Source organism: Muscardinus avellanarius, assembly GCF_963383645.1.
Source record: "Muscardinus avellanarius genome assembly, chromosome: 16".
Taxonomy (NCBI): Eukaryota; Metazoa; Chordata; class Mammalia; order Rodentia; family Gliridae; genus Muscardinus; species Muscardinus avellanarius.
In genome coordinates, this window is record NC_137802.1 from 46755579 (window position 1) to 46783044 (window position 27466).

Genomic DNA, 27466 nt, shown 5'->3' on the forward strand with positions numbered 1-27466 from the left:
CTGTTTCTTTCCCGTACTCTAATTTACTGGGACATTCTTGATTCTTAAAAAGCTGCAGCCCAGGATATTCTTGTGTCATTGGGGATAGGAGGCGGAGGCAGAGTGAGGGTTGCATAAAGAATAAGGACAAGGCAAATGAAGCCACCTAGGCTGGGGGGGGGTCCTCCTTATTGCTCCACCCCATGTCTCCAAAGGAGAGGAGACTTGATCTCTTTCCCCGGCACCCCTTTCCCTGCCAAGGTTGAGCACTGCATATTGCAACTATGGAGGAAGTCTTGGGAAGGAGCCACAGAATGCAGGTTTCCAAAAGTCTACTGGCTTGGCTGCAGAGGCAGGGGAGGAAGGCTGGGCTCATCGCCTCCCGCCTCCTGTCTTCTGGGTCTCCTGGGCAGAGGGATCTGGCCTGCCCCCTTAGACCAAGAGAGCTGTGAAGAAGCAGGGAGAAGAAAGGTAGGCAGGCTTGGAGAGAGAGAGAGAGAGAGAGAGAGAGAGAGAGAGAGAGAGAGAGAGAGAGAGAGAGAGAGAAGACCTGACAAACAGGAAAGACAATGTTCAAAACCTGGGTAGGAGGGTGCTTCTCCTTTGCCTCTGCTTTTGAAAGGATGTGGATCAGCGGAGAACTCTGTTTTTCCTTCTTCCGACCCGAACCCCTAGAAATAGACCCTCTCCCTTAGTTCCTCCCTCAACGAGATTCGGGACCAAGGGACATTTACCCAGCCCTCCCTTGAGAGAATGAGCTCGAGCAAGGCAGGGGTTAACTTTTCTGAAAACACAATTAACTTTTTCCTATCCTGCGTGGGGTTGGGGGGAGGGATATATTTATTTAATCACTGAGGAGTGGGGTGGTCTCAGCCCAAGTGCTCCCTCCTCCCTCTAAGGCACAGACGCGTCTTTCGCAGATCCTACGTAGGTGGAACAGGACGCGCCGCGCGCCTTGTGTTGTTGGGGAGAGAGAAAAGAGAGAGAAGGAGAGGGGGGAAAAGGTTGATAGGTTTGTGCGCGGGTCCCTCGTGCGGGCTGCGCTCCTCCTGGGTGCTATTTGACAATTCCTGCCTCAGCCATTGGTCAGTGTTGGATCAGATGGTTGTATTTCCTTCTGGCCCTCACTGGCACCTCGCCATCCCCCCTCAGCTAAAACCCAATCTCGGATATACTACTAATAGGCGCGGCGCTCGGACTATAAAACACAACAAATCATAAACCCGGCGGAGCAGCAGCGGCCGCGCGCGCCTCCCCTCCCAATGAGTTCCTATTTCGTGAACTCCACCTTCCCGGTCACTCTGGCCAGCGGGCAGGAGTCCTTCCTGGGCCAGCTGCCGCTCTACTCGTCGGGCTATGCGGACCCGCTGAGGCACTACCCCGCGCCCTACGGGCCGGGGCCGGGCCAGGACAAGGGCTTTGCGGCCTCCTCCTACTACCCTCCGGCCGCCGGCGGCTACGGCCGAGCGGCGCCCTGCGACTACGGGCCGGCGCCGGCCTTCTACCGCGAGAAGGAGTCGGCCTGCGCGCTGGCGGGCGCCGACGAGCCGCCCCCGTTCCACCCCGAGCCGCGGAAGCCGGACTGCGCGCAGGACAAGGGCGTGTTCGGCGAGGCGGAGGAGCAGAAGTGCTCCACGCCCGTGTACCCGTGGATGCAACGGATGAATTCGTGCAACAGTGAGTGAGACTTTCGGCCCTCGCCACGTCCCTCGCGGCCCCCACCCGGGAGACAGAGGTAGCCCGAGTCCCTCCCCCGCTTCTCCCAGGGGTGCTGGGTGGGCGCCTCAGTTAGGGGACAGAGGGAAGACTGGGCGCCCGCACGGGGTCTCCCTCGCCGTCCTCCGGGCCGCCGGCGGAGTTGCAAAGTTTGCCAAGTCCCAGTTGCACTGGGCGCCCGGGGAGTGAGTGGGCTCTCCGGGAGGGAGCGCGGGCCCGAGCCGGGACCCCGGGTCAGGGGAAGGGGCAGGGGTCGCAGGCACCGCCTTGGCTCTCCCCGGCTCCCTGAGCGTGACCCCCCTCGCCCTCATCAAGCCCCCCCCCAAAGACCGCTCCATTAAAAAGCGAGTGCGTCATTCTGGAGGTGGGGGCGTCGTGACGCCGGCAGGGAGAGTTGAGTCTGTCCGGGACTGTGTTTCCCTGGGGGTGGTGGTGGGGGTGGCTGAGAAGTGATGAGGACCGGGAAAAGGATGGTAGTCAGGAGAGGGAGGGAAAATAAGACGGGGGTGGGGGAGAGAGGGACAGGAGGAGGGGGAGCAAGGGAGAGACAGGCGCCTGGGTCTCACGTTAGATTATTCGTCGGCCCTAAGTCCCAAATGATGTCCATTAGCGGGACACGAAAGTGAGGAGCCCTTAATGCGGACTAGGAATCGATCCACGTCATTACGGATTAAGGGCCAGAATCTATCATTTGGGTGGGCCCGGGGTGGGGGGAGCCAGATGGATGGAAAGAAAGGGCCAGAATAGATGTAGGAGGAAAAGACACACCTGGCCAGCCCCTCCCCTAGGCTCCGGTGGGAGCTCGAACTGCCCCTCCCCTCCCCCACCTAAAGTCTAGACTGCCAGCTCGGGCCTGGGAGTCCGGCAGGGAGTCTAGAGGGGGCGCTGGAGGAGCGGGGAGAGCGGCGGGGAAGGGGGAGAGCCTCGGGCCTTCCGGGACCGGCTGCAGTCCGCGTTTGGGGGTCGGGCGGGGGAGGGGTGTTGGGCCCAGCGACCCCAGGCCTCAGCGTCTGCACTCTGCGTAACAGGTTCCTCCTTCGGACCCAGCGGCCGGCGAGGCCGCCAGACCTACACGCGCTACCAGACCCTGGAGCTGGAGAAGGAATTTCACTACAACCGCTACCTGACCCGGCGGCGGCGCATCGAGATCGCGCACGCCCTGTGCCTGACCGAGCGGCAGATCAAGATCTGGTTCCAGAACCGGCGCATGAAGTGGAAAAAGGAGAACAAACTGCTTAGTGCGTCTCAGCTCAGTGCGGAGGAGGAGGAAGAAAAACCAGCCGAGTGAAGGTGCTGGAAAGGGAGGGGAGCGAGGGGAGAGGCCTGTGCGGGCGCGGCCGGGCGGAGGCTCTGCGGGCGGGAGCTGGGAGCCCGGGCAGCCGCCGCCAGCCCCGGGCCCCCGGAGCCCCCGCCCGCAGAGCGCTCGCCCGGCCGCCCGCGGAGCCCGCCCGGCCCCCCAGCGCCTCCCCCTCCCCCAGGAGCCCGCCTAGGCCGGGCCAGGCTCCCCGGCGAGAACCGAGGATCGGACTCACTCCGTGTTTCCTGGAAACAGAGCGAAAATGCTCTGGTCGGTGTCGCGTCTCATTTCGTCCCAGTCCCCCTGTGCACGGTTCAATGGTAGATTCGCGGGTCCCTCAGCAGGGGCCTCGAAGACTCCCTGACCCCAGACTTGTCGTTTCTCCTACCCCCCTCCCCAAAGCCACTGGAAGGAGCACATACTACCTAGAAGTAAGAAGAGGAGCCTCAGAAGAAAACAAAGTTCTATTTTATTAATTTTCTATGTGTTGTGTTTGTAGTCTTGTCTTAGCTCTGGACGTGAAATACTTCGGTAATAATATTAATATTATTAATAATGATGATCAAATAATAATAAAGACATGAAAACTCGCCGCTCAGTCACCTCCAAGCCTCCCCTGACAATTTTTCCCCTCCCCACCCCTAGCTACCCACGTTCCCAGAGCAAGAACTCGCCATCAGAGGCCCGAGCTCTAGTCCGCCCCGGGGCCTTGCCAGCCGCGGGGACTAAACTCTCGGAAGTTACTGCCCAGATAGGGGCTGGAAAGATCGGTCCTCCCAGGCCCCGGCACTGCCTCGAGGATGCTAAGGCTCAGACTTGAGAGAATGGAGGGGGGCCCTTTCTCTCTTATTTATTAGCCTTTCCTCGTTGGGCTGCTACAGGAGGGTCGCTACTGAGGGCCCCCTAGCTCAAAGCCCCTGCAGAGGCCGAGCTGGGCGGGTCTGGGTGCTTCTGCGGTGTCTCTCTGCTGGCCAAGTCCCCTAGCCTTTGGACCGCCCACTCTGCCGGCCTTGGCCCTTGGCCTGCGACTCTGGAAACTGAAAATATAGGGCCATTGGGCATCTCTGGGCTGCTCGGTTGAAGGCTCCAGGCAGCCCTCTCCACCTGGAGTGGGGGTCCACTGACAAGTGGGGAATGTGAAGCTGCAGGCAGGCGTGAGGTGAAAGGCAGGACTTTCCTCTAGACTGGAGGGCAGGCAGCCAGGTGATAGGGCGTTTGTTCTCATCCTTACCCCAAAATGGCTCTTTCTCCACTTACATCCTCACCCAGGCAGAGAGCTGCAGACATTGTTTTCCTTTCCTTTATTTCTCCTCCCTCTCCCCCCTTTTTATTTTTAAAGAAAACAGCCGCCTGGCAGAAGGGGCCCAGCTGCGGCAGTCTCTGGCCGCCCATCTTGCTCAGCAAGGGGCCGCCCGTGCTCCGGACCCCTTCCCAGGGACTGCGATAGGCCGGTGGGCAAATTCTCAAACTGCCAGCCACCATCGAGGGGCCTCGGAATGCAATAACCTAACCGACATCTGGCTGGGAGTCAAGGGGTCCCGCTTTAACCCCGAACTCTCAGACATATGCTATCGCCCAAACCCAATCCACCCAGGCGGTGGCCACTGCCATCTAGGCCCCAGAGCCCCAGCCGTGTTTGTCTTCTGGGGGTCTCTGTCCTGCCTGCTCTGCTATTCCGCGGGTTAAGGAGGATGGGGAGATATGGAGGATTCCAAACTTCCAACGGGCCTAGGAGAAGGGAAAGCTTTCCTGCTTCTCATGCCTCCAGCCCAGCCCGAGAAGGCGGTGGACTGGCCCCCGCAGCCCCTCCAGGAAGCTGGTGGGGGCTGAGTTCGTGATAATAATTGCGTCTCACATACAACTTCCAACCCTTCTCCCCCGTTTCCTCCCCCAACTTGCAAAACCCGAGTAAGGGACAAGAAGCTCAATTTTGGATAATTTCACCCAGAGTTAAAATAATAAAAATAGTGTTCAATGACAGACAGAAGGGCACAAACAGAAAGGCTAACGTCACCCCCAAGAAAGTGAGTACAAGGCCCCGGCCCCTCCTCTAAAAGGCTCGAGCGCGCGGCTGAGCCCGGCCCGGGCTTCTTTCCCGGCCGCGGCAGCCGGGCCCCGCAGCGAGGCTGCCGCGCCGCCATGGCGGTCTGCCGCCCGCGCTCCCGCCGGCCGCCGGGAGGTGGCGCGCTCAGCTCAGAGGCCGGCGCCAACCTTCTCCCGGCTTCTCCCCCTTCTCCTCTTTCCCCCTCTCTCCGAGCCTCGCATTGAATCGGCCCTAACGATTCTCGGATCGTCATTATTTGTAACCATAGAGCATGAATTACCTCTTGAGGTCATCAGCGAGAATTTACGACTGGTCAACAAAAGCACGTGATTCCCTAACGCCCCCCCATCCCCCTTCCAGCCCCCCCATATTTGGCCGCATACACAGCAAAACGAAGTACAGTGCATCGCTATAATTCATTAATACATCATAAATCGTGAAGCACAGGGTTATAACGACCACGATCCACAAATCAAGCCCTCCAAAATCACCCAAATGAGCTCCTACTTTGTAAACTCCTTCTCGGGGCGTTATCCAAATGGCCCGGACTATCAGTTGCTAAATTATGGCAGTGGCAGCTCTCTGAGCGGCTCTTACAGGGATCCCGCTGCCATGCACACCGGCTCTTACGGCTACAATTACAATGGAATGGACCTCAGCGTCAACCGCTCCTCGGCTTCCTCCGGCCACTTTGGGGCGGTGGGCGAGAGCTCGCGCGCCTTCCCCGCGCCCGCCCAGGAGCCCCGCTTCAGGCAGGCGGCGTCGAGCTGCTCCCTGCCCTCGCCCGAGTCCCTTCCCTGCACCAACGGCGACAGCCACGGCGCCAAGCCCTCGGCTTCGTCCCCCTCCGACCAGGCGACCCCGGCCAGCTCCAGCGCCAATTTCACCGAAATAGACGAGGCCAGCGCTTCCTCCGAGCCCGAGGAAGCCGGGAGCCAGCTAAGCAGCCCAAGCCTAGCTCGGGCGCAGCCAGAACCCATGGCCACCTCCACGGCCGCGCCCGAGGGACAGGCTCCGCAGATATTCCCCTGGATGAGGAAGCTTCACATCAGCCACGGTAATTCTCGGTCTCTCCGTCTCTCTCTCTCTCTTTTTTTTGTCTTCTCGGCTTTCCTTCTCTGTGTTTGGGGAGGGTGGAGCGAGGAGAGCTGGGCTTTTCCTCAATTATAGATTTATTTTTTTTTTCCAAGGGGCTTGAAGTCGCTAAGAAGGTCCTCATAGCTCCGTGGTCAGAGCCAACCAAGGTCCTTTGCTAAATATTTTAAATAATTTGTTTCCCAGGCTCGGCTTGGGTTTTATCCGCCCAGCCACTACTAGCTTTAGGATGGAGGATGAGGTTTCTGTAATGTGGGGAAGGGTCCTGCGGTTTACCCTCTTAAAATTTGAGCCTAGCGCCAGCAAAAGAGGGGCTGACAGTAAAAGGAGCTTTCTAGGGCGAAAGTGCAGCCGCTCGCCTCCCTCCCGGGGCAAGCGGCCGCCGGAGCCCGGCGGAGGGTGAGGCCCTGGGAGATAGCCAGAGACAAAGCCGGGCGCAGTCGCGGCCAGCAAAAGTGGGGGACTGCAGGAGAAGGGGGGTGCGGAGGTCGAGGCTGGGTGCGGGCATCTGGTGTAGGGAGGACCGAGCTGCGGTGAGCTGGGTGCCGGGGACGCCTGGGTCCTGCTCCCCGCCCCCTCCCACCCAGGGCCCCCTCCTGCAACCGGAATAACGTGGCCTCGCCGCTCTGCTCTCTCCACTCTAGACATGACCGGGCCGGATGGGAAGCGGGCCCGGACCGCGTACACCCGCTACCAGACCCTGGAGCTGGAGAAGGAGTTCCATTTCAACCGCTACCTAACCCGGCGGCGGCGCATCGAGATCGCCCACGCGCTCTGCCTGTCTGAGCGCCAGATCAAGATCTGGTTCCAGAACCGACGCATGAAGTGGAAGAAAGATAACAAACTGAAAAGTATGAGCCTGGCTACAGCCGGCAGCGCCTTCCAGCCCTGAGCCCGCCGGGAGGAGCCCTGGGCGGCCCAGGAGCCCGCGCCACCCCCACCCTCCGCCCTTCCAATCCTCCCCGCGCTGCCGCTGCCCGCTGGGGACCGGTTCCCACGAGCCTGCCTCGCACCGGCCTTGTGTTATTTTCGTTTGGTCTTAGGTCTTCCTGTGGCGCTCTCTCTCTCTCTCTCCTGGACTGGTTATCTTGTTATTATTGTTAATAATAATAATAATAATAATAATTCTTATTGTCCCTCCATGGTCCCCTTCTCCCCTCTGCTCGCCCCCAATCCGCCAGTGTTTCTGAATGTTCGTGTCTGTGACTGCACTCCTTCCCCCAGGAAAGAAAAAGAAAAAGAGAAAAAAAAAAAAAGAAATTCGCATGTTTAATGTGAACTCTCCCTTCCCCAATCTGTGTTCTAACTTATTTATAAAAAGGATGGTCACTGTATTTGGAGTTTCAGCTGGAAACTCCTCCAAGGGGCGGCGATTGAGGTGGGGTAGTGTGACAGCCCCCGGGCCCAGCTGAGCTGGCCTCAGAGATGCAGAGATGGAGTCCAGGATTGTGTCTCCTTTTACCTTCCCTCTCCTCCCTCCTCACTCCTGGGGCCCAAGTCTCTCAGTGGTTTGGTCCTGGGCTGGGAAGAGGCCAGGGGGGACCAAAGGGGTGATGTTGCGAAAGGGGAGAGGGAAACAGTGAGATTTAAGTTCCTGCTGCCTGGTAGGCCCCGCAAGGCCTGGTCTGGGAGTGTACGGAAACCGAAATAATACTCAGTGTAAAACGTCTCGTGTATTTCTCTGTGAATCCATGGGTCTGGCGAGGGGGGCCTAATCTTGTAAATATGGGGATAACCTGGGCCAGACCCATCTCTTCCTCCCTACACATTTCGCTTCCAAGACCATTTGTAGTGAAGCGAGTGGATGCTGTGCTGTGTGTGATATCTGTCTCTGCCAGGCCTGTGCCAGTGATTCGCTTTTGGTATTTGTTTGTAGCTTTCCTTGAAGTCAAATAAATGTTTCCCTTACTCCAAGGCCCCTTCCACTTGTCTTTTCTCCAGGGAGGGAGGTTTGCCTCTCCCATCATGGGGCATCCCTGAGGCCCATTCTCCATCAACAGAGGGTAGAAGGAATGGAGGCCAGGATGCTTGCCAATAGCCTTTCTCAGTCACCTAAGCCCCTGGCTTGGGCAAGGGGGCAGGCCTGCATGCCTGGGGGACTGGGAAGCCCAGGAGCTGCATGTGGACTCCATTTTGGCCTCTCACCAGCTGTCCAGGAAGGCTTCTGGAAAGCTCTCTAGGGACAGCAATTCAGGCCTAAGTCCTGAGTAGGAGGCTCCTGGCTTTGGGGAGATAGGAGAGGCCTGTCCTCTGTCTTGTCCTGGGCTCCAGATCCCAGTTTAGCTCTGCCACCCACGGAGGCAAAAAAGGAAAAAAAGAAAAAAGAAAAAAAGAAAAGAAAAGGAAAAATCAGCTCCATTTCAAAGGTTTCCTCTCACCCTCGGCCTTCTCTATAGCTTTGCAGGGCTTCTTGTCTCTAGAGGCCCAACTGACCTTCCCTCCTGGTTAGGAGTTGGGGGTCCCTCCTGAAACATCTCTTGTTCCCCCTCCAGCCTGGGGCCGGGGCCAGGGCCCAGGCCTCCTCCATCCAAGTCAGTCTTCCACCCTGAGCAGCAAGAGTCAAGTCTGGCCACTTACCCGGTCAATCCCTTCCAGCTGGGCCCAACTTCTTACAGGACCTGGGGGGAGGGGGAGCTGGTGAGGAGGCAGTCGAGGGTCCGGGAGGCTCTACTGGACCCTCCTTCCCCTTCACCCCTTGACTTTGTCCCCCTTTGCCGATAGCAAACTATCCCAAAAGTCGCTATGACATTTAGATGTCAAATGGATAGGGGTTTTATCTCGAAGTTAGATCGTAAAAATCGCCGAGAAGTCAGACAGATACCCCTCACTGGCTCGAGAAAGTCACGTGAGGTCCATAAAGTTAGTTTTATGGTTTTGGGGAGTTGACACCGTGCGGTATATTTCACATTCTCCAGAATGTTAAGTGACACTTTAACTGCTCGCTGTGGTGGGGAAGGGGGCAGAGGTAGGTGAGCGCTCTCCCAGCCTAGAGCAGCGAGCCGGACCAGCCCAGGAGGCGGTGGCGGCAGCCAGGCCCAGCACTCCGCAGTAAGTCGCCTCCAGCTTTCGCTTCTCCCCGCGCAATTTTGGGGCTGGGGCTGGGGGAAGGAAGGAACTCTGGCTTCCAGCAGGGCTGTAGAGTGGATGTGGGGGAAATTTAGCCTGTTTTTGTCCCCAGTTCTGAGAAACTGGGTGCCTAGAGGGGGGTGCGCTCAGTTCCAAAAGCCTCCAGCCTTCAAAGGTGCGCCCGGTTTTTATTTGCAGGAAGGTTGAGCTTTGTGGGGAAAAGGGGTTGTGTGGGATCCCCGTTCCTTCAGGGCCCTTGTAAATTTAGGGAGAAAGAAGGAGTGGTGTGTACGGCTAGAAGGAGGGCCTGTTGTGGGGGGCCATTTCACTGCTGGCTATATTTAGACAAGTATCTCCCCAGGAAAGAAACTTTATGACATTCATTTGTCAGAGGTGTGTGGGGACGTGCCGCTGGGCACTTTTATCTGGATACTTCTGAGAAGAGTACCCGTGAGCGTGAGCGGCCGCTGTCGCCCACTCTGCCCTGGCCACTCTCTGGCTTTTGAGTCTTTGGACCCCACAAAAGTTAGCCCCTCTGTTCTCCATGGCCTCGTCAGTGTTATCCAGGATGGGGAGCTCAGAGCTCTGGCCCTAAATTCAGCCTGTTGGTTCTTCTGCTAGGCTCCAAGAAGGATCCCGAGGGTCAGAATGGGGAGCAGGCAGACCTACGGAGAGGGTGATCTCCTCCAATCCCAAACCTAATTCTTATCCAGGAGGTGGGGAGGAGAGGAGCTTCTGCCCCAGCCTGGAGGAGTGAGGTATTTAAGTAAATCCTTGGAAAGACCTCCACAAATAAAAATCTGCCTGGTCAGGGACCCCAACTCTGTGGGGGGGGCAGCAAAAAGATGCAGGGCCTGGGAGAAAAAAAATGGAAAGGTACGGTTTCCTTTTTCTTCTTTCCTCTTCTTCCCTCCACCCCCCACCAGACCCTCGATGGCTTCTTTGTTTTGTGGCTCCACAAACTGGAGGGACTTCAGGTCTGCCACCCAGGAGCCCTTAATTTTCTAAGGAAAACTCACCCTTTTCCTAAAAGCCAGAGGCTCCTTCACCAAATCGGCCCCCAGTTTAAAATCTCTAGGGCCAACCACTCTGCCACTCCTGCTCTTCCTAGCCCACCACCTCTTGACTCAGCTCACTAACTGCCCTGGAGAGTCCCTAGGATTGGACTGTGGCATCTGGAAGGGCTTCTGATCATTGGGATAGTGGGGGGGGGGGCACAAGATTCCTCTGTTTTCTGAACCCGCCATTCCAGACCCATGTCTCACTTAAAGAGACCCTTAGCAGGCTGTGAGAGCGCTTCAAAGGACGGGCAACTGGGGGTCCTCGCCTTGTTGATAAAGACCCATCTCCCAAGAATGATGGACAGTTGTATCCCTTGGAAAGGAGCTGCTGGTCAGCTCTGAAAGGATTTCCAGCTTTATTTAAAATATGAATGTTTTTGGAGTCATGGCTTTCACTCCATTCAAGGCAAGGAGTTGAAAGAGACGCAGAAGGAGATTGTAAGGAACAGGCAGAGTCCAACCTGGGGCTTCCAGAGCAACCCCATTCTTTCTGTGCTGGACGCCTGGCCTCATTCTAGCTTCCTGCCCGGCAGCCTTCTCCAGAAGCCTGAAGCCACAGACAACCAGGCTTGCCCCTGAAGATTTTTATTTATTCTATCCCCCCCCACATCAGTTCTACAAACTCTGATGGAGTGTGTGATGTTCGTGGCTCAAGGATATCTGCTGGGGATATCTAGACAGATTTCCCAGAGTGGCAAAGAGCAGCGCTGGGCAGGGGTGCTCACTCCCGCCTCAGTGAGCAGACCCTTGGAGGATGTCCTCTGGCTCTAAAGCCAATTCTTCGAAAGGAGCCTCGGCTGGGCTTTCCTTTTCTGCTCATTGGGCTTTCACAGTGACCCATGAGGAATGAGAAACGTACAGAGAGGTTTCGGTGGCAAAGCTCTCTCTCTCTCTCTCTGTCCCAAAGCAGAGCTTTCTTCTCCTGTCCCTCTCTAGAAATGCTCTCTCTCTCTCTCTCTCTCTCTCTCTCTCTCTCTCTCTCTCTCTCTCTCTCCTTCCTCTTACTTACCTTCCTTGCCCCTGCCAACCCAGGCCTCAATCTTCTGAGCTACAAGCCAGCACCCTCTCAGCAAATCCGCAACCTGGGAAAGGCCCCAGGAGGTGGCAGCCAGAGACTAGTCTGCAGTTCCCCTTTGCTCTGAGGCTGGCCTGGCCACCACTCAGTGGACAATTGGATTTAGATATTTTGTTTTGTCTTATTTGGTTGCGTTTTGTTTTGTTTTGTTTCTCTGTGGCTGCGGGGCGGGAGGATAAAGAAGTGTAAACAGGAAAGCCAGCCGGGCCTGGAGTTCCAAGTGCCCATATTTCATCGGCTTCCTCTCCATAACTGTGGTGGGGACACTTAACCCTTCCCTGGCTGCAAGAAGTTGTTCACTGAAGGCTGGGAGGGCAGGACGCAGGAGACCCAAGAGGAAGCGCCTTTCCCCTCCTGGTTCCTTTATCCCCGGGATCTGGATGCTGGGGCGGAAGCTAAGAATTCAGACCAAAGAGGAAGATAGCCCACTCAGCAAAATCCTCCAAACTCAGTCCCTTCCCAATACAGCTCTCCCTGCCTGGGTTTCCCAGTTTGGGACTGACCTGGCCAAGCTTGGGGAACAGGTTTAGGCAAGAACTGGCTCCCCTCTTTTATTAGTAGACAGGCCACTGGTCACCCTTCCCCGTTTTGGGAGTTTCTCAGAGTAATCGAATTTTGAGGCTGGGATCTGCCCACAGCGATATTTTATCGATTACTGTAGCACTGTTACATATCCATAGTAATTAACCCAGACATCGCCTGGAAACCGAGCTGTTGGGGGAGGGGAGGGGAGAAATGGGGGGGCTTCCTTAAGGAGAATGGGCATTTCTCCCTAAGTGCCCCTGTATCCAGATGGGAGAGCTGCTCCCCACAAGAATTCTTTGGTCCTCCCCAGGCTCAAAGTCTGTGGACTTATCTCTAGACCTGGGACTCCAGGCAAGTCTCCTGGGGGTGGAATTAGACACCTCCCAAGGGGGGCTCCTGCAGACCCTCACCAGCTCATCCTTGTCAGAGGCGGTCTCTCCAGCCCTGGCAGTCTGTCTCTGGTAGAAGTTCCCAAGTGACCTTTCTAGAGGGGCTGGCACCCCCTCCCCACCTTCCTTTCAACTTCCCAAAGGTAGAAGCTTTTGGTGACTTTGGGCTTTGTTTTATTTTTGCCCTGTTTTGTCGTTGTCGGTAGTAAGGATGTTACGGCCTTCCCCTTCTCCCTGTCCCTCCTTCCAAAAAGTGATTAAAATCTGTTAGAGGATTTAATTAAGAGAGTTAAATGAAAAGGAAGAAGACGCAGATGAGTTGGGGGGAAAACCCACACCGAAGCTATTCTCAACGATTAAATCGCCATTTTAACAATATAATGGAGTTTGCATCCTGAAAGGGGAAATCAACGCTCATATCTCATCAATAATTCATAGAGTCCGGGATCACGCAGAGGTCAGCAGACGGGGGCCGTAGCGCCGGCCTACTTGGGGCTCCCAGTCGCTGCCGCATACATTAAGTGTCGCCGGTCACACCGCCGCCACCTCTGCCGCCGCGGGCCGGGCCGGCGGCGCACGCTGACAGGTTTCGGAGGATCGCTCCTCCTTTCTTTTGGCAAATTAACTGAAACCTGGATTCCGGGCTGGATCTAAGGGGAAGCGGGGGAATTTAGGGGACTGAAAAAGAATCGGATTTTGAGCAATTCGGGAACCTGTAGGATCCAAATAGCAGCTCCTTCTAAACTTTTAATCTTCCTCTCTTTCCCCCTTTCCCTGTAGTACTTTAGGCATCTCCCATCTGGCTCTCTCGGTGTCAGTTTCTTCTGGGAGAGGGAAATGCACTCTCTACCGCATCCTGTGTACCTTCTCCTCCCTGGAAAAGGCTCCCAGCCGGGTAGCTCAGGCCTGGGCTGAGCTCAGGCGCTGCGGCTCGTCTGCGGGCCCCGGCGGCTTCGCTCGCAGGGCGCCCTGACCTTGGAGCCCGGTGGGGGCCGTGTAGGGAGGAGAGGAGCTGCAGGCTGCGGGCCGATCTCCTCGCCACAGGACGGCCCGGTGGCGAGCAGCTAGGGACAGACAGGTGGAGAGAAAGTGCCAGCGTATTTGTGGGGAGTCTTCTCTTGGAAGATTTGAAAGCACCAAAGGGATAAATCCGAGGGGCTTCTCTCTCCCTCTCCCTCTCTCCGGTTTTCAGACTCTCAGGGGCCCCTAGGAAAAGAGAAAGGAAACCATTCCTGGCCACAGATGGGGGCCTGGGAGGTGCTATTTGGGCGGAAGGGAAACCGAAAGCTCGCGGGGTCGCCGGCACCTCCGCCGCGCGGGCGAGCGGCAGAGGCTGTAACATCCCCGAGCTGCCAGTAGAGTCCGCCTTAGACCAAGTTCACAGCCAGGCTGGGGCCTCCGCGGCGCCAGAGGACGGCCGCTGCGAGGTGGCCCCGGGCCCGCCCGGCCTCGCATTGTTGAGACACAGCTCTCCCTCCACCCTTTCAGGCTGAGTGGTGCCCTCCGCTCCCCAGGACACGCTGCTCCAAGCTCCTTCCATTCTTCGCCCCAGAAATACCCTTCTCCAGGTCAGCCCATTCTGCTGTTCCCCAAAGGCGCCTCGCCCCACTCTGGGGAGAAGAATGAAAAAGGGTGCGTGGCCCAAAGCCCCTCCCCGCATCCCAACTGAAGAGATCGCTAAAAATGCAGGAAGTGGGGTCTGCTTACCTACCCCCCCCCTGGGGATATTTAATAACCAAATACTCCCATTCTCCAGGTCTAAGGCCCTTAGGCAGCCGCGGAGGGGTGGGTGGGGGCTCGGTGGAGAAGGGGGAGGGGCACGGAAGGGTTTTGCGTTTGGGTTTCTGCAGCCAGCCAACAGAATGAGACCCTGGGTGGTGAGGCCAGTGTTATTGCCGGAGGGGTCGCAAAGTTGGAGGGTCAAAAGTTTACAACAGGCGCGAGCCGGGCGGCGGAGGCGTCTAGCGATGGGGGCGGGGTGGGAGAGGGGGAGGGGGCTGTGTGTGAAGAGAGAAGAGAGAGCCGGGGGATGAGGGATGCTGGAGGTAAGGAAGGCGAGTGTGCTGGGAGACCTGGGGGCGGGAAATGGGCAGAGGAGCGGCAGATGTCTGGGGAAAGGAGAAACTGAGGAAGGCAGACGCCCTTCGGTAACAACTGCTAGGGTGTCGGTGGGGAGCTGCAGAAGAGAGATCGCTCCAGGGCGTGGCAATCTTCTCTCCCAAAGATAACCTTTGAGTCACCACATAAAATTTAATTAAAACTTACCCAGCCGCACACATTTTAAAAAATCCAATTACCCACACGTCCTTGCAGGACATTTGGCAGGGCCAAAGAAGGCTTCCAAGGCGAAGGATTGATTCTCACCAGTAGCAGCTCCACCCTGCTTGCCCTCAAAGGGGCAAATTGCCCAGTCTTCCACCCCTCACCCATGCCAGTCTTCAAGGACCCCTGACCCCCAGGCTTGGGTCCAGGCAACGAGTTCAAAACCACAAATCAGCGTCAGAGGCGTTTTCTCCCCCCTCCCCTTTCTTGCGTGCTGGGGATCATCGAATCCACACCCTTTCTTTTTTATATTTTTGTTTTGAGACAGGGTCTTGTTAGGTTGCTGACAGTCTTGCTGACTTGCTGAGACTGGTCACCAACCTGCCATCCTCCTGTCTCAGCCTCCCAAGTACTGGGATTACAGGCAAGTACCACCAAACCTGGTTTATTTTTCCTTTTTTTCTCTTTCTTTCTTTCTTTCTTTCTTCATTCTTTTTCTTCAATACTGGGGATTGAACCCAGGGGCACTCTACATCCAAGCCACACACCTCCAGTCCTTTTCATTATTTTTATTTTGAAACAAGGTCTAAGAGGCTGAGGCTGGCCTTGAACCTGCTAACCTCCTCTCTCAGCCTCCCAAGTACTGGGAATACAGGCGAGGTGTGTGGGCTGCCCCAGAGGCTTTCTACACTCCCATCCCTTTCCCGGTGCTAGGCTTAAGAACTAGGATGATGAAGGGTGGTTAGTTTGTTAGTTCTCTCACTCTCTCTCCAATCTCCATTTTGATGTTCATTCTGGCTCTCCCTCTCTCTTCCTATTTGGAGGAGGGAGGAGAAATTCAAAGGAAAAATACTGAATGGCTTCACTGAGACCTTTTTAACGAGTGGAAACAGGTGACCTGAAATGAACCTTGAATCCATGCATTAAGCTTAGCTCATAAGTAAAATGCTTAGAGACGCTGTAATTATAACACCGGGACATATGCCTATTTTGGGTCTTTAAATGACTGTTGCATTATGAGATGTCATCAGAGTCTCTTCCAAGCATTTAATATAGGAGATGCACCGTGGGCGTCTGTCCTTCCAGAATGGCGGTAACCTGAGAGTACTTGTAAAGATGGCTTTTGAAATATAGCCAGAAGAGAAAAAAGGCTTGATATCAAATCGATTTAAACCAGTTTTTTTTTAACTAAACCAACAGAGAACAGGTTTCTATTTTTACTTAGACCTCAAGGGAGTTTCTCTGGGGTGTCAGGCCAGGGAGGACTTCCAAGGGTCCTGAGAAGGTGGAGGTCAAAGCCTGAATTGGTTTCCTTCTCTTTCTGGCCCCCCATTTTCCCCCAACCTCGATTTCAGGACAAAATGCTAACAAATTTAGAGATCGTGAAATAGATTCTAGTAACCTATGTTCCTGGGCTGGAGGGGCCTCAGAATGGTGGAGGAGTGGCCTCTGCCATGGAGGACCGAGCCAGAAAGCCTTGGGAAGTGCTTGCCTGGTCCCCCTGTAGTGGGGTGGTGGCGTCCTGTCAGGCTCCGAGTGAGCCTGAGCCTTGAACTGGGTGGAAGGGGAGCCACCTGACCTACCTCTGCAAGCCCTTTGGATGCTAGCAAAAGGGAAATGTGTGTTGTAGGCATTCTGCTGGCTTCTAATTATGGGGAGACAAACCTAAAAAAATCTCTTGGTAGTTCAAAACCTTGTTAATTTGCTTCAGGACCTCCTTGCAGAGGAGTAGGTGAAGGAGTTGCCTTGTGAGGTGAGAACTGTTTTCCTAAAAAAAAAAAAAAAAAAAAAAAAAAAAAAAAAAAATTGGAGTCCAAAGGTGAAAATATCTTTGTTTTGTTTTTAAAGGACCATTTAAGCCTTTGGAAGCCAAGTCCTCAGTTCTCCCCTGTTCTCAGTCCAGTCTAGCCCCTGCTAGACTGGTTCTTCCTGTCTCCCAAATGTATTGGGCTGTGGACCACACTCTTTATCCCAAGAGGTAAAGGAGACACTTCTAGGGCCCTGGAGCCCCCAAAGTTTGGGCAGAGATGGGTGTATCTCTGGCATGGAGGGGGAAATAAGGTGGATAGAATTGCAGTGAGGTGAGGTTGGGGCCCTGCTGGTGCAGACAATCAGGGGAAAAGGACAGGAGAGTGGGCCTCTGGCTCAGGCCTGCTCTCTGGGGTCCAAATGCCCAGGGCCAGATTTTCAGTTCTCGGAAGGAATGCCAGTCTCAGGCCTCAAAAAAGGACTTCCGCTGGAATCTCACACACTGTCTCTTTCAGGGGACCCGAAGTTGACAAAAGTATAGGAATTGTGAAAAATCAAAGCAGGCTGGTTGCCTGAATCCTATCTGAAAGGGACTATTTCGGGGGTGGGGGCTGAGGTGGGGATTGGGTGAGGGGGAAGAGAAGGTTCTGGCAAAAAGTGGGGGCTGCTGAGGATGAGCTGAATCAAATTCCTGCTCTGTCATTTTTCTCCCAAGTAATGACCTGCGCAAAATTCAATATGACCGAGCGAACTGCACTAGCATATTATAAGAACTGCCTGCTCTTGGGGGAGGCCCGAAGAGGGGTTAACCTCAGGTCACGGCGTCTAAAAATTATTAAAATGTTCGAGAGACTCGTGACGCGCCTAGCTGTTTAACAAAGACTGCCAAAGTATGAGATTAATACGAAAACTTGAGCTTCAAAACAAAAACACACCAAAAGAAAAAAAAAAAAGTGTTCTTGTTCCGGCCTCCGAGGGGGCCTGGGACTCCTCTGCCCGCAGCCGCGGTTCGGTTTTCCGGACACACAATAGTGGACTAGAGCGAGCTAAGCTGCTGCCCAGCGGGTCCGCCCGGTGAGTACTCCTGCCCGCCGGCCTCGGGGCCTTCCGCGCTGCTGCCGGTGCGCGGGCCGGCTGGGGCTCGCTGGTGTTGGACCCTTCGGTTTCTCTCTCTCTCGCTGTGTCCCTTTTTCCTAGCCGCCCACAAAAGGTGGATGATTCCTGGACGCCGGAGGGGTCTGGGCAGTGAAAGGTCACGCTAGCAACCTGTGGCTGCCTAGGGAAGGTGGCCTGGCAGCCGCCAAAGGACCCCGGGGGAGCAGACGAGGTGGCTCGGCCGCCGCGCGAGTTCCTGGCTCTTATTTTTATTACGCGTCTTGCGGTTTGCTGTTCTCCTGGGTGTGGAGAAGAGAGGCCGCCTCCAGCTCCGGTGAAATCCATCCTGGGAGTCGCTGATAAACTCGGGCCTCCACCCCTGGCGACTGCACCCGCTGGGATGACTGGGCTGGGGGTGTGACGCCTGGGTGAGATGTGCAGGTGGCGGCTCCCAGTTCACCGAGGTGAAAATCTCTGCGCCCTGGCCCCAAGGATCAGCCGTACCCGCGGTGGTTCTTCCTCGAATTCCTCTCTCTTGACGTGCCCTGGGCACCTGGGCTGCATCCCTTGCGGGGTGTGGAGCAGCAGAGGATTCGGGCGGCCAGCCAGGCGGCCCTCCAAACTTCCCAAACACCAGCGGGTTGGAGCAGGAGCTGGCGGCGAGTAGAGCACACAGGAGGTATGGGGCAGGGGGAGGGGCCTGGCGGTTGGAGTGGGACGTGGAGCCCCGGACTAAGTGGTTTTTGGAGAAGATTTAGAAAGGTCCTGCGTGAAGCTAAGGAGCTGGCGGGGATTCTGCCAGCGCACTTTGTGGGCCTAAGGCCAGACTTCATCTCCTTGAGTGTCTATAGGGATCTGAAATTACCTACTGGACCCTCACTCGTCAGATAAAACAACTACTGTGTAATAGTTTGTCCCTCCCATTATGTGTGGGTCCGGCCTAGCAAGGACAATGTTGGTGTTAGAAATTAGGCCTAGAGGCCAACACTGTCAATACCTAGATTTGGGATAAAAAAAAATTGGGGTGTCTGCATCTTGTTGCTTGCAGATGGGGGCTTGCCTTCTGCCCACCTGGTTCCAGGGTTCCAGGACTGGGAATGGGCAGAGAGACCTCTGGAGTGTGGTGTTTCAAGAGAGTCCTTCCTGTTCACTGCTGTATTTGTTAATGAAATGGATAGTATTCTGACTCGTTTTGTAGGGATTTAAGTATTTCTCAAACTTGGGGAGATGGCTAGGGGTCTGGGTAGGAAGAAGACTTCTTTTGGGTGCAATTGCCCTCACCTGGCCACCACTTTGCGGTCTGAGCCTCCATTCCTTCCAGTCCAGTCTCCGCCCTCCTAGCTTGGTAAACTCAGCAGTTATTGGGAGCCTGAGGAGGTTGGTTCAGAAACCCCAGCTCCCCATTTGGGCTCCATTGCCGTCCACACAAGCAGGTGGCTGGGTCGTGGGTTAGTGTGTGCATGTGGGGCTGGAGAGGTGGGGGCTGGGGTTCCCCTCCACACCTCTAAGGGATTGTCCCCCTTTTTCTCACCCCCCCCAGGGAGCTGTGGGAGGCAGGGAGGGGTGGACTCATCATCTGGTTGCATCTTTTATGATTCCTCATTGCCCTTCATTCGGAAGGAAATGAAACGCCTTTGATCTTTTTCTCAGGTTGTAAACGGAATTGCCCGTCATTAAATATCCGGGGCCCCATCTGCTTGGTCTCCCAGCATTTTTCTTTACAGCTGTTTCTCTCTCTTCTTACCATTGAATTTTTCCAAAAGGACTTTTATTACACCCCCTTCACACCCAGCCGCCTCTCCCTCCTCCCTTTGCTGAGAGGCGCTTTGGAAAATATCTAGATATTCGTTTGATCACAAACTGAAGACTGTGAGGGGCATTGGAGGAACGGATTGGGGTTTTGTTTTTTTTCTTTAAAAAATAATAAAAGTCCTAGGGGGAGGAGGAGGGGAGGGGCTGGAGGGCACCCAGAAGGGCCTGATTCTGACTCTCCAGCAGCCTCCAGATGACCCTTCCTTCTTTTGTGCTTAGCTAATGTTTACATCTCATAATTCATGCACCAGCGCGAGTTGCGCCTCGAGGTTCGCGTCCCTTTGCTGACCGGCTGCTTCTATTTCTAATACAAGACAAGAGTTGAAAACCTTGTAACCCCAAGGATGGACCCGCCGTGTCTTTTTCTGTTCCCAGAGCTCAAAACTAGAACAAAACGAAATAAAATGAAAGCACTCAAACCACACCCCAAACGAAGAAGGCGCAGAAAGTAGGAGAACTGGAAAATTTCTGGGCCAAGAAGATCTGTCTGTCTTCTGTATATACCCTGTAGATCCGAATTTGTGTAAGGAATTTTGTGGTCACAAATTCGTATCTAGGGGAATATGTAGTTGACATAAACACTACGCTCATTTTTTTTCAGAAGAAAAAAAAATAGGTTTTTTTTTTCTAAATGAGGACAATCCAGTGACTGGTCACAAGAAGACTCCTTCCTTTCTCTTTCTTTTCCAACATCAACTGGTTAGAGATGGAGGAGCCATCTACCTGAACTCTCCCCATGCCTGCCTGCCCTTGAGAGCTTTGGTCCTTTTTAATCTGTCTTAAGAGGTTAATGTTGTTGCTGATGTTTTAAAAATTTATTCTCTTACCCCAAGCCTACCTATTTTCTATTCCGGACCGGGGGGGGGGGCTTTATTGGAAATTGTGCAAAAAACGACTGTTGTCTACAGTGCGCGCAGGCGAAGGAAATTTGCTTTTCAAACGGATGTCGAGGTCGCCTTTCCGTTTGGGTTCAGAATAAGATGTCCCGGAAATATGCGATTGCTGAAGGGTGTTATTGTGGGTGGGGGGCCTGGAGGGTCACCGCTAGGGCTTCTATCCCCAGCACTATAAGGATTTCTATTCGCCGGCGAGGCAGCGGCATTAGCGGCAATTAGAATGACTCTGGCGCCACGGTTTGTATTGCTCGGTTGGTTCTGGAATTAGCAAATTGCTATTCACTTTACCCTCCAAAGTTGCAGGGTTTTTTTTTTTTTTTTTAACTTCAGCGTTCATCATAAGTGTGGGAAACCAAATCATTTCTCCGAGCTTGGGCCGTGTGGGGCAAAAGGAGGCGTGGACAGGAGAAGGGGGGACAGACAGACAGACTGACAAAAGCAGGCAAGCTAATAGCGCTGCTAAACGCGATTTGGAAGGCGAAGTCTCCCGAATTAGTGCATGAATTTCCTATCGATCCGGCCTCGGTTCCATTCATCTCTGACAAGACCCTTGGCACACCCGCCCTCCAGCTCCCCACGCCTCCTCTCTCGACCCCCTTCCCCTCCCCATCTGGCTGCAGAGAAAAGCCCCCAGCTTAGCGCCCCTCGCCCCCAGTGGGTTCCTGTTTTGAGGCGGAGCCCCCAGCCCACCAGTTACTAACTCCCCGCACCGTGAAGGGTGCGCGGACGCCCGCTGGCCCCGGGGAGGATTTAGGACTCCCTGGAAGGCAGAGAATGCCGGGCAGAGGTGAGGCAGGACGGGGGTGGGGGTTGTGCCGGGAGGGGACCCAGGACCCCGGCCCTGCCCAGCGCCCCCACAGGCCCTCCAGTGGCGACCCGCCCTCTCTCGGGCTTTCTCCCGGGCTCCGGCCTTTCCCGGGTCTCCCGGAGGGCAGGGCAGGAGGGGGTCGCCAGGCGGGAGCCCTATGTAAATCCCGGCGTTGGGTGGGTGGGTGGGGAGGGGAAAGGGAAGCAGGGGAAATAAACCTCTTTGGCTGGAGTGGGGTCGGGGTGAGCAGATTTCCTTATCCGGGAATCGCAGGCGGGGTGGCCATTGGCTCGGAGGATCACGTGGGCCCCTAACTTTGTTCACTTGACAGTTAGTAGGAGGGCTTTCGGAAACAGGAAAACGAGTCAGGGGTCGGAATAAATTTTAGTGTATTTTGTGGGCAATTCCCAGAAATTAATGGCTATGAGTTCTTTTTTGATCAACTCAAACTATGTCGACCCCAAGTTCCCTCCGTGTGAGGAGTACTCACAGGGCGATTACCTACCCAGCGACCACTCGCCGGGGTACTACGCCGGCGGCCAGAGGCGAGAGAGCGGCTTCCAGCCCGAGGCGGGCTACGGGCGGCGCGCCGCGTGCACCGTGCAGCGCTACGCGGCCTGCCGGGCCCCCGGGCCCCCGCCGCCGCCCCCGCCGCCCCCGCCGCCGCCCGGGCTGTCCCCTCGGGCTCCGGTGCCGCCACCCGCCGGGGCCCTGCTCCCCGAGCCCGGCCAGCGCTGCGAGGCGGTCAGCAGCAGCCCCCCGCCGCCTCCCTGCGCCCAGCACCCCCCGCACCCCAGCCCGTCCCACTCCGCGTGCAAAGAGCCCGTCGTCTACCCCTGGATGCGCAAAGTTCACGTGAGCACGGGTGAGTGCGTGGGCGCCCCTTCCCTCCCACCCCAGGCGCTTTACACCGAAGGGACCTCGGAGCCGTGGGGGAGGGAGCCGGGGGGAGCCAATTGTCCCCGCTGTAAACTCGCCATTGCCAGAGATTTACGGTCGCTTGTTTTCAGAGCCACATAATTACATCCCCCATAAATTTTTATGGCCTGGTGGGCTCTGCGCCTTTGAAGTCGGTTCCCCATCCTCTCCTCCATTCTCACCAGCGACTTTTTTTTTCCGCCAGGGAGATACAGTCTCAGTGAAGTTGGAATTGGGGAGGAGTGTGGGAAGGGGGAGGAGGAGGAGAAGGAGGAGGTAGTAATCCGTATTTAAAGCCGTGAGTTGAGTCAACTCCCAGTATTTATTTTTTCCCTTTCTTCCAGTCTTAGCGCCTTGGCTAAGTGGGCAAAAGTTTTTTTGTTTTTTTTTTAAACCGGGGGGCAGGCACTGCTTGGAATCTGAGCGGCGAGGGTGGGAACTCAACAGAGGAAAGGTTTAGGGCAACACCCCTCCCGCCTCCACCCCCGATTCTCCCACCCTGGGGCCCCAGGCCAAGGGGAAAAGACTAGAACCTTAGGAAGGCCCCTCGCCGCCCTCTCCAGGCGCCCAAACCACAGTCGGGAGGAGCGCGCAGCCCTCCAGCCTCAGAGGTCTTCCTGGTGCTCGCGCCCTTCCCTTTCCTGGGAGACGGCGGGGTGGAGGCGAGCGAGGTGGTGGAGAGGGAGGGTAGAGACGCCGTTAGCTGGAAGAAAGGGCTCTCCCTCCTCCCTTTCGGGGCAATAAAACTTTCTCTTTTTCCCTCTCTCTGTGTGTGTCCAGTAAACCCCAATTACGCCGGCGGGGAGCCCAAACGCTCCCGCACCGCCTACACTCGCCAGCAGGTCTTGGAGCTGGAGAAGGAATTTCACTACAACCGCTACCTGACCCGGCGCCGGAGGGTGGAGATCGCCCACGCGCTCTGCCTGTCCGAACGCCAGATCAAGATCTGGTTCCAGAACCGGCGCATGAAATGGAAAAAAGACCACAAGTTGCCCAACACCAAGATCCGCTCGGGTGGCACCACGGGCGCAGCAGGAGGGCCCCCTGGCCGGCCCAATGGAGGCGCCCCCGCGCTCTAGGGCCCCCCAGCCAGAGCCGTGAACACGGGGGCGGGGTGGGCACGAGTGCAGAGGGGGGCAGGGGGTGCGGGAGGGGCTCCCCCAGGGCCAGGGCCCAGGAAAACCTACCTGCTCTCCCCCCCACATTATCTATATATGAATAAACGCAGAGGAGGAGGGGTAGGGGAACTTTATTTATAGAAATGACGACAGGGAGCCCTGAAAGGCCCCACCACCACCAGAAGATTCAAGTCTCTTGCTTTCTTCCTTAAAAAAAAAAAAAAAAAGAAAAAGAAAGAAGAAGGAAGAAAGAAAAAGACAGAAAGAGAAATAGAAGGAGGCTCCAGCTCCTCGTTTTCAGCTTTGGCGAAGATGGATCCACGGTTCATCTTTAATCACGCCAGGCCCGGGCCCATCTGTCTTGTTTACTCTGCCGAGGAGAGGACGGGGCCTCGGTGGCGACCATTACCTCGACACTCTAACAAATGAGGCCCGCCTTGGCCACCGCGCCTCTGCTGCTGCCGCTGCTGGAACACAGCCTGGATTTTCTTTCTTTGTCCCCCACTCCTGACACCCAGCGAAAGTACCCTCTGACTGCCAGATAGCCCAGTGTTTTGGCCACGGTAACAAACACATACACAACCTCCCTGCCCCACCGTGCCCATTATGGAGGACAAAGACTGCTCACCCCTTCCACCATGGGGATGGAGGGGAAGCAGAAGGAAGGGGGCGAGGAGCCCAGGGGAGGCCTTGGCAAGAAAGGAGTACAGGGAAATCAATTCTAAGAAGAGAGACCGGGACACCCCGAGGGCCTTCCACTAGAAGGTCCCGGTGGCTGTCAGGGTGAGGGCCCAGCTGAGTTCTGGCCAATCCAGAGCCGCACAGCAGAGGCCCTCTTTAAGACTGAAAATGAGTTTGAATCTAGGAAATAAAATGCCGTGGCCCTCCTGTCGAGGGAGGACAATGTGGCAAAGCCCTCTTCCATAGTTTATCATTGTTGCCTCTTTTATTATTATTATTATTATTATTATTAATATTATTATTATTACTATTGTTTTATGTCACGTGTGTCCTTCTCTCCTGTTCTCTTTCTGACATTCCAAACCGGGCACTTCCCTCCCTCTGGGGCTGCCTGAGTCTAGAACCTTTCGTTGTCGTGGAGATTTGTGTCCTGTACAGAGTAACAGTAGAAATAAATGTTTGGTTTTCTTGCGACCATCACACCGTGTTTTTGTTGAAGCCTCCCATGTAGAGTTATGGACAGATGCCACCTAATGTATTTGTTAAGCACCTTGGCGTGGATTTGGCCTCACATTGTATGTGGTTGAAGATTTTTCCCCCCCAAGGGTCTGATGGGAATTTCTGTCTCAGAGGAATCCAAATTGTGGTTAGACGGTTTGTTTCCCTTTTGGGGTGGGTGTGTTTTGTTTGGGGCTTTTAATGTTTTTTCCTCCAGTCCAAAAATGGATCGGGAGGACGGGGAGGGCCGATTCCAGTCCCTAATGGGGGGAAAATGTTTCATTGTAGGACACAAGAGGCTTGAGCACGGCAAAGCCTTTCATATCCTGATCTATTTGTCATAAGCAAATAAAATGCGGTTAAGCTGTCTCCTTCTAGACAGACGGCTCTTTGGTTATTAAAGTTCCAAGAGAGGATTCCATGAGGCCGGCCTCTTCCCTCCCTGCATAAGAAGGTATCGCTTTCCTCTGAGGTGTTTAAGGCTTTAATGAGTCTAATTTTTTGCACAGATGTTTCTGGGTGTTTGCAGGTTTTCAGAGTATTTTTATATTACAAAGGAGCTAGCCGGTGCCATAGCTCAAACTCTGACAAGCAAATAGATAATCAAGAAGACAAATGGCCTCTTTTGTGAAGCCCTGCTCCTGTATTAATTTTCATTTTCTTTCTCATAGAAAGTATCGAAAGTACGACTAGGGACCAAATAGCTTTCTGTCTCGGAGGTCCCAGTCACCCCTAGAATGGAGTGGGGGAAGGGGAAGGGGTGCAGGTGATCCTCAGAAAGCTGTGTCTGGCTTGGGCTGCTTTTGTGCAGCACTGCCAAGAAGTTCTAAAGTCGGGGTGGGGTGGGGAGCTCTAGTCTTGAGGGGGGGATCTCTGGTTTGGTGATAGTTCAGGGCATGGCTGCTGGGCCTCAAAAAAAAAAAAAAAGGAAAGCTCTGGGCTGTGGAGAGAATGGAGAGCATGTACATACAATGGAAAGTCGTTTGGGGTTTTCGGTCCCATCTCCTTTCAGAAAATAAAAAACCAATCCCCACCTGCAAGTTTTATTGTTATTTATTTTGCATTCCTCTGGTGTGCAGCGCCGCGGTTGGAGGCTGGGTAGGGTCGGGGAGAACCCACCGGGCCGGTGTCCCCTGCACGGGAAAGGGTGGATGATCTGCGGGTTTAAATGCAGCCTGGAGATTCACACACAAAAAAATCACCCAAGACCTGGAGGACGATGAGGGGAAGAGCTTTGTTTCGGTGGATGGCGGGGTGATGTTTTAGCCGCAAGGGGATGCAGAGGCCCGTAATCAAGGGGAGGGAAACAGTTCTTAAAAAGCCTATGCCCCCCCAGGAATGTCTCTAAAGAACCAAATCAAAGCTGCTCCTTGGAAGGTATGAATAGAATCTTAAAAAAAAAAAAGATTTCTATGGAGCTTAAAGTTCACAGCCATTCTGTGTAGACAAGAGCTAAGAAAAATGTGAGAATTATACAGAAAACCATTAATCACTTCTTTTCTTTAAATACGTACCCTCTCTCCTTTGTTATTATTCAACAGCAGATCTCCGCAGACCGGCTGTTGAGGGGAAAAAAGTGTTAGCCGTCTCTCCCGGATCTGCGAGGGGGAAAAAATTTGGAACCATAAAGTTGAAAACTTTTTTCTCTGTTGGGAAGAAGCCCTTCATCATGAATGGGACCGGCGGAGCTCGGGCAAGAGGAGGCGAGAGGCGCAAAGGTAACAAAGCCCGGCCGGGCCTGGCGTGTTTTGATGGGTTTATGAGCTCTTTTCACAAACGAAAGAAGAAACACCCTCGCCTCCTCCTTTTTCTGTTTCAACTCTCTTCTTGGGGGGTTTTATGGTGAACACTTTGGGCAGGTTGCTGCCTTTTATGATGACTGATGTCTGAATGGGGGGGGATCCATACCTGGAGAGTGTTTGGTTGGTCAGGCTGAGGTGTCAGAGACCCTGAAAAAAGCCAGAATACAAGGTTGTTTGAGGCAGCTGGGAAGCAAGCGCTTCTCTGGTTTTGGGAACCTTAGGCAGGCATCAAGAGAGACAGCCCGTGTCTAGAGAGGTGTACACGGCCTGGGGTATTCCTGGGACTGTCTACACCTGGGGGCTCCTGTCCTCTAAGCCCTCCTGGTGAGCTGTCACTGCGGCCTCCTGGAAAATCCAGTTCTTGGATGGAATACCCTAGCCTTGGAGCAGGCAGAGGTGGATGTGTTCGGCTGTCTTCTGATGTTTGACTTGGGAATCTAGACAAATCTGTGTTCCTCTCTGGAGTAATTTTTTTTTTCTCCAGAGAGCTAGGTCCAAATTGTGAGCAGAGTACAAGAAACCGCTCTGCTCACAGGTGAGATGTGTCAACGCAAAAATATTTCTTTTCTGCTGTGCCCCCTAGCTTTCCTCCTGGGGGCTCCGTGTTCAGTTTGGTTTCCATTTTCTGTCTCGGTGTGGGGCTCTGTCCTCCCCTCTGGGGCCCTGCCTCTCGGGCTGGGCTGAGGGAGCGAGTGGGCTCTGCGGCAGACCTGAATGTGCTGGCCCCTTTTCCCTGAGGCCTCACTGAGGGTTTGAAGACAGGCAGGAGGCTGGCAGGAGAGAGAGGGTTCATGGAGAGGCCACGTTTTCTAGGCGATTAGCTCAGTATTAGAACCACAAAATGACCTCGGAAGCCCCTTGACCTCTGTGAGACTGGACATTGTGCTGGCTCTTGCCTCCTGCCCTGGAGGGAAAGTCATACCTCCACAGGGAGGGATACTTGGGTTGTCTTCTGTACTATTTTCTCCATCCCCCTCTGGCCCTCCAAATGTTTACTCTCTTAAAATTTGGGGTTTATTTTTCTATTACCGTCCATTGGCGAGAAAGAGGATAAAAGTATCAGTCCAAGGGTTCGGCGATGGGGAATTAGGGTGCTGGTCTGCCTGTACACATCACCCTCCCTAGGCCAGGGTGCAGCCCCCCTTCTCCCTTCCCTCATCCAGTTCACCCCTCCTTTCCAGCTTCACTGGGTGGGGGGAGCTGAGGAAAGAAAAAGGAGTAAGACTTGAAGGTCGGACTGGCTAAATTCACGGGGCTGCAGAGGGCCGGAGGAATAAGGCCCTGATTTGTCAGGAGAGAGAAGGGGCTCCCACCATGAATATTGCTTTGATCTAGGTCTAAATATTGCCTTGGATCTCTGTCTGGGTGAGATGCAAACCCACGAAATTTCTTTGTTTAAGAAGCTTTATCGATCATCACTGTTCCCCTTTTCTCCTAATCCCCAATCGCACCCCAGCTATCCAAGGTCCTTCCCTCACCCACCCGATGGACAGGAGAAAAGGGAAGAGGAACACCCCCACCCTGCGGGCTGCTCTGACTGCTTCCCAAGGCCGGCTCTGCCGCCTTCACCAAAGTTTGCA

The 27466-nt window shown here is 54.9% G+C and overlaps 3 protein-coding genes across 3 annotated transcripts; all 3 read left to right on the top strand.

Annotated features, from left to right (window-relative positions):
* Positions 1–1080: 1080 nt before the first annotated feature.
* HOXB6 (homeobox B6) lies at positions 1081–2983 on the top strand (the record flags this gene model as incomplete). The annotated part of the gene is made up of 2 exons (XM_080713207.1): positions 1081–1656; positions 2724–2983. The coding sequence occupies exons 1-2, from the start codon at positions 1242–1244 to the stop codon at positions 2981–2983; spliced, it is 675 nt and encodes a 224-aa protein (XP_080569333.1). The 5' UTR covers positions 1081–1241.
* Positions 2984–5531: 2548 nt separating this feature from the next.
* On the top strand, positions 5532–7023 carry HOXB5 (homeobox B5; the record flags this gene model as incomplete). Its single annotated transcript, XM_080713531.1, has 2 exons — positions 5532–6093; positions 6776–7023. The coding sequence occupies 2 exons, from the start codon at positions 5532–5534 to the stop codon at positions 7021–7023; spliced, it is 810 nt and encodes a 269-aa protein (XP_080569657.1).
* A 14263-nt stretch (positions 7024–21286) lies between these two features.
* HOXB4 (homeobox B4) lies at positions 21287–23254 on the top strand (the record flags this gene model as incomplete). Its single annotated transcript, XM_080712218.1, has 2 exons — positions 21287–21734; positions 22568–23254. 2 exons carry the CDS (start codon positions 21287–21289, stop codon positions 22864–22866), a joined length of 747 nt encoding a protein of 248 aa, XP_080568344.1. The 3' UTR covers positions 22867–23254.
* Between the last annotated feature and the right edge of the window lie 4212 nt (positions 23255–27466).